Raw genomic sequence first — 6141 nt, forward strand, 5'->3', positions numbered from 1 at the left:
GGCCCACGTGTTCCCACTAGCTTTACTCCCAATGCTGGCATGCGTACCCACTAGCTTCATTCATTTCTTGCCTTTACTCTTTCCTCTTTCCACCCACTGAATTCATTTTTGGTGGCCTTTGTGCAGCAAGTTGTCCTCTAGTCCTCACACCACTAGTGCTCCTATTTGCATGTGAAGGCTACAAAATAAAAAATAGATCCATTTGTTAAAAAATATCACAGTCTACACAACCATCTAGGAAAGAGGTTAGTCAACCAAGTTACCTGTGAAGAACTTGGTAAGGTATCTCAGGTCTCCCTAGCTGTGTGAGACTTTGGCTGTGAGGATGAAGGCTGAGTGGCAGACATCATGTTGTAAGTCTGGGTAGGCTGTTGGGATGGTGGCTGGGGTGCAGGCTTAGGTGCAGATCTAGGTGCAGGCTCCCTTCCTCTTGCCTGCAACAAAACCCAGTTTCAATATAGTGTTTATTGTAAGTTTAAAAACAAGTTTTCTTTTTCTTTTAAATCCTAATTACTTACAGCCTTTTCTCTTGCAAGTCTCTGTCTCCTCTGCCATGGTGTCTCCCCAGTGATGCCAGCCTTGCACCCTCTTGAGTTATGCCTTTCCTTTTTGCATTTCTCACATCTTACAGGTCTGTTCAGCCTACTTGCTTTGTAAGGGTTCCTAGGCTCATTAGAAACCCTCTTTCTTTGCTTGGGTGGTCTGCCTAGTGACTTGTATATGTGAGGTGCTAGGGGAGCAGGCTGTCCAGTTTTAGCCCATTCTGACTGGCCAGGCATGGGAGGAAGTACTTCCTTGTATATCTCCATGTAAGTTTCTTTGAAGTAGCATGGGTGGGTATAGTCTTCTAGTGTCTCAATGTTTGTATAAATGGCTATTATGGCATGTTTGCAGGGAATGCCATTTATGTCCCAAAACCTATAGCTACATGTCTTCTTCACCAAATCAACTACATGCCTTTCATATTGACTACCTACCTCATAAAGGAAACTCCCAGCTGGAGTAGTACTAAATGACTTACTTTCAACCTTCAATTTCTCCAACCTATCTTGTATGCTTGGATACAACTTTCTAGCATACTTCTGTATCCCTTCCCTTTTTGTATAAAGCCTAGTCATGAGTCTAACCCTAATCCACTCCAACATTGCCAAGATATGCTTGTCCCTAGACTTCAATATCATTGCATTAAAAGATTCACTCAAATTATTTACCAAGCAATTTGTTAAGGCCCTAGTACTGAAGTGTGACCTTGTCCACTGTGCAGGTGCAATGTTTGCAAGATACTCGTATGCCTTTTCATCCAAATCCCTTATGTATTGTATGCATCTCTCAAACTCCCTTACTGTTTTGGCTGCAGCACACCTCCGCAGTGCATCCTTCGGCTCTAATCCCTTGTGATCAACTTTGAAATTGTTGTAGATGTGTTTCACACAGTATCTATGCTTCACAGTAGGGAATAGTGTCTCTATTGCAGGTATAAGCCCCTGCAAATAAGCAAACAAACAAACAAAACAAGTTAGTTCAGTAAACAAAGTAAACTATTCAAGTGTAACTAAACAAAACAAAAAAAAACTTGCATACCTTTTGCCTATCAGAAATGAAGACCAACTGAAGCTCCTCTAGCCTCCCTATATCATCAGCAAAAATTTCCAAAAAACCATATCCAAGACTCCCTGGTTCTTGTTCCACAACAGCCATGGCTACTGGAAAAATGTTGTCATTTGCATCTTTAGCAGTGGCAGGTAAGATTTGCCCACCAAATCTGTGCTTTATGTGACAACCATCTAAACCTATAAATGGCCTGCATCCACCTAGAAATCCTACCTTCTGAACATTGAACCTAATATACATCCTTTTAAATTTTGGCTGGGAAGCCTCATTAGCCATTTTTGTCTGCAGTATAACCCTACTCCCCTTGTCTACAGTGGTTATCATTTGTGCATAGTCCCTAAGGATACCATATTGCAGTTGCTCATCTCCATTGATCAAATTCTTTGCCTTTCTCTTTGACCTATACACTTGGTTTACACTTAGGTCAACAGATAAATTTTGCATCACATGGTTGTGTAAACCACTCACCTCCTAATTTGGATTTTTGCTAAAATCCCCAATGAACCTCTTAGCAACATAAACTGATGTTGCTTGACTGTTTTTAAAAGACTTAGGGCAAGTACAATCATTAGTCAAGGTCTTAATTTGAAATGTTAGCTCTCCACTTATTTAAGATGCATAACATCTCCACCCACACCCATTCTTGCAGTGAACTGATATCTTGGTCCTCTCATTAAGCTTAAATTTGATATCAACAGGTTTTTTGACTGCATACTCCCTCAAAGCAGCTCTGAACACCTTTGCATTAGGAAACTTCATCTCCTTCTTCAGTACAACATTTCTCATGTCACTCTTAGCATTAAACTTTACTTGCTCAGTTACCTGCTCATCATCAGATCCATCCATGCTTACCAAGTCATCCTTAAGGGCTGGCTCAGCCCACTGAGGGTCTGCATGGAATGCATTGCTTGATTCTGGGGCTGTGTGGGGTGCATTGCTTGATTATGGGGCTGTATTGGGAGCAGAACCTTGTGGAGCTGAGTTTTGAGTAGCAGATATATCATCACCAAAGTCATCCCCCTCTAGGCCTTCATTTAGCCAATCATCATCATCATCATCAAACCCATCATCATTTCCTTCAACATTATGTTCTTCATCTCTTGCACCAATCTCAACATCCTTAACATCTTCTTCTTCATCATTCTCATCATTATTCTCATCATCTTCATCATAGTCACTATCTAAATCTATTTCATCCCTTATTGCATCACCACCTAAACTACTTACATCACCACCTACATCACCACCTGCATCACCACCTACACCATCTGCCACACCCCCAAGCCTATCACCACCTACACCACCATCTGCCACTCCCCCTCCACCACCTATACCACCATCTGCCACTCCCCTTCCATCAGGATACTCAACTGCTAATGGCTCCACATTTATTTCAGTATAGACTATGATTTTTTCAGCTGGCCATGCCCTATGAAGGGTAGTCATGTTTAGGACATCTGCATCTATTTCTATGTCTCTTAAATCATCCTGTAGATCACTTTCAGGAAGTAAACACTTATATATACTGTGTTCTTTAGGAGCACCAACTAGATGGCATAAATCTCGAATTTCAAAGAAACTCAACTTGTCAGGGTCAAGCTTTGTCAGTAAACGTACAGACCCACCCACATATATAATGGTTGGCTCCTCCACAAAATATCCCCCAACATGAATTTCAATGTCAAATGTGAAGTCAACTATCTGCAATTCAAATATAGTTTGTTTACACACTAACATGCAGAAAATGACAAGAAGCCAAAAGAGACAACAAGACAACAACACACGGACAAAGGACCATATAAAGCACATCCAAAACCAAATTCCCAACAAATTCATAGGGACCACACTACCCACAGTTCATAAACAAGTGCAATCATTGATAAATAAACATGATTTTTTCAGGTATATGCATTATATAAACAACCATAGCAATACATCTAATCCTAAGCGATTCTACATATAAATAGCAAAATGTACATTTAACATACAAAAAAAATTTAAATGTGCATATGAACAGCAAAACCTAACTATATGGGTGGGTTGTGGCTAAAAACATGGGTGGAAGAACCCAAATGCAGATGAACAGCAGTCACACATACCTTGCCTAGCTTCGATGATGCAAACAAAGTGTTTTCTCCCACTCCAGACGCTCCAAACCACGAAGAACAAGCTGATCGCACCTTAGGTCTCTCTCTCGAAAAGCTTTTGAGTTTTGGGTGTTTGATTCTTGTTATGTTCTGTTTTCGGGTCAAAAGGTGTTTTTGTAACAGCAGAGACCGAGGTGGGTTACGGAGAGTGACGAAAACATACCTCAGGTGGGTGAAGTGATACTTTTCAAACCACGGGTAGGCAAAGTGATTTTCGCCCAAACCATAGGTGGGTTATGTGTAATTATCCCTATCTTTTATTGTATAAACATTTAAAAGAGTTCCTTCACTTGGTACCCCGGAGCATACTGTCGTGGGATCCCAGGTATACTATCGTGGGATCCCAGGGCGTACTAGGCCTGTAAGAACCCAGAATGCTAGTCCTCAGAACTATATGATATTTCTCCATGTTTATTATGTAATAGATTTTTGTCCTTTCCCTTTACCTCTATAGGTGCTACATAAAACACACTATACAATACACATATCTTCAAATAATTTTTTAGTTTCTTAGATTAGGATATACATTCTTATACATATATGTAAATGAATTTCATGAGAATAATTCAGCAACGAGGATCCTGGCCCCAATTCTCACAAACTTAGTGCTTTTGTACAAGACTTGTGGGATTTAGAACTCAAGTCCAAGTGGCTTTGCTTGGGCTTTGCCTTCCAAGATAGTTAGGTGAGAAGGATTTTAGCAAAAAACAGTAAAGGAAGACAACGTAATAAAGAAATACACCAAATAATTGTTAGAGATCCTCAAATCAATATGCGGTATTTCATTATTTTTCTTAAATTGTGGATTACAATATGCTCACTAAGATGTGATACAAGGTCCAAATAAGCTCAAAAATTACAGACTTAGATGGCTATCTAAGCCTTTAAGACTTGCAAAGTTTGAATCCCTTTGAATCCAAGTACCTTCTATAGTGGTTGTTCTGGGATACCGAGAGCTGTTTTCCCTACTTTCTTTAAATCTTGATAGAGTTTTCTGCATAATTCTATTGGGATTTTCTATTCTGCATAATTTCCCTTAATGTTGGTTGCTTCCCCCTTTTTATAGTGTCATTTTAGGGTTTGGATACCATTGATTCTCCCTAGGTACCAGAGCCCCTGTTATGCCAGCCATTCTGACCGTTGATTCTTTTTCTGTTTCTCATAGTTTTCATCTTTTAGCCCTGTTTTCCTAAAAGCCACTTACTAACTTTCCATTTTGGATAGCTAACATTTAGCCTCTTTTCTTTCAAGGCCCTTTACCTCTTAGACTTAGCTTTTTGGCTGTCCTCCTTGATGTCATTTTTCCCAAGTGAGCAAAATCCATTCCTGCTGGGTTGAAGGTTTTCTCAGCCACTTCCTTTTACAGTTCTTCATTCTAGGTTTCCCGAGGTACAACCTTTTGTTAATGAATTGTCACTTTCCAAGCTTTCTTATTCTTTGCTGCACCACTGGGTGCTTGAGAGGGACATATATATTCTTCATTTCTTGTATTTCGTGGTACTTCTTTTAAGTTGTCTCAATCCCACTTTAACTGTGCTGCACGTCCCAAGGATCTCAAGCCTCTGGCAGCCTCTGGGGATCCCGGCCCAATTCTTTCACTGGATTTTGCTGGACTTTTTAATGGCCTTTTTTGTTGGGAATCTGAACATATATAGGGCCTTGATGTCGATTCTTCTTGCTGCACGAATTGGGCATTCTTTATTTTTTATGGAGTGGGCTTTGTTGTGAAATTTTGGACCTCAACATACTCTAATGTGGAATGTTCCAGTGCTTGCCACTATTCGATGTATAAACAACGGTTGACTTTGGTGGCCATTGGTTTCATTAGTTTTATATTTCTTCAACTCTTTCTAATCTTATCCATGATAGGTCACAGAGTCACAGTTCAACTCCATTAAAAAAAAAAAAAAAAAAGTAGGAATTTCATGTACTTCAAGTAAAAGAAGACTATATGTATACATTAGAGATGATGGTTTATGGCTTACAGTCAAAGCTTCATAGCAGAGATTAAAAAAAAAAAAGAAAAAAAGAAAGCTTCATAGCAGAACTGATGGAAAAATTTGCAGTCCTTAGATTGTTACTACTTATTCTCTGTTTGATAGTAAAAGGATTTGTTTCTAATGGTGTTGCACAGTCAATCAAATGTCTGAAATCTGATCAAGATGTTCTTATCAACTTCAAAAATGCTTTAATTTAAATCAAGTTTTGGGCTTGATTTTTTTAGGGAAAAAAAAATTAAATCTATCACCTTACATAAATATTAATAAATTTTGAATTCAGATTGTGAGTTGCTTTCATTTGAGGTCAGACTTTTGGAATTTTTAGGCACCTAGGTTTGGTAGATCCAAATTTTGCTACTAAAGTTGAAATTCTTTTTTTTTTT

General features: G+C 39.1%; 1 protein-coding gene across 1 annotated transcript; it reads right to left on the bottom strand.

The window, feature by feature from the left end:
- Window positions 1-287: 287 nt before the first annotated feature.
- On the bottom strand, window positions 288-2457 carry LOC111984998 (uncharacterized). Its single transcript, XM_024016620.1, has 4 exons — window positions 2249-2457; window positions 1582-2011; window positions 519-1484; window positions 288-434 (listed from the first exon to the last, which is right to left on the bottom strand). The coding sequence occupies exons 1-4, from the start codon at window positions 2455-2457 to the stop codon at window positions 288-290; spliced, it is 1752 nt and encodes a 583-aa protein (XP_023872388.1).
- Window positions 2458-6141: the final 3684 nt, after the last annotated feature.

Source organism: Quercus suber, unplaced genomic scaffold (genome assembly GCF_002906115.3).
Source record: "Quercus suber isolate HL8 unplaced genomic scaffold, Cork oak 2.0 scaffold_508, whole genome shotgun sequence".
NCBI lineage: Eukaryota > Viridiplantae > Streptophyta > Magnoliopsida > Fagales > Fagaceae > Quercus > Quercus suber.

Bases quoted from the DNA above. Each gene is read 5' to 3' on its own strand.
- LOC111984998 (XM_024016620.1), bottom strand. From the start codon at position 2,457: ATGGATGGATCTGATGATGAGCAGGTAACTGAGCAAGTAAAGTTTAAT. The intron at 2,012-2,248 runs GTGTGGGTGGAG...CCAAGTGTATAG, and splicing joins TCAGTTCACTGCAAGAATGG to GTCAAAGAGAAAGGCAAAGA. The intron at 1,485-1,581 runs GTATGCAAGTTT...GCTTATTTGCAG, and splicing joins TCATTTCTGATAGGCAAAAG to GGGCTTATACCTGCAATAGA.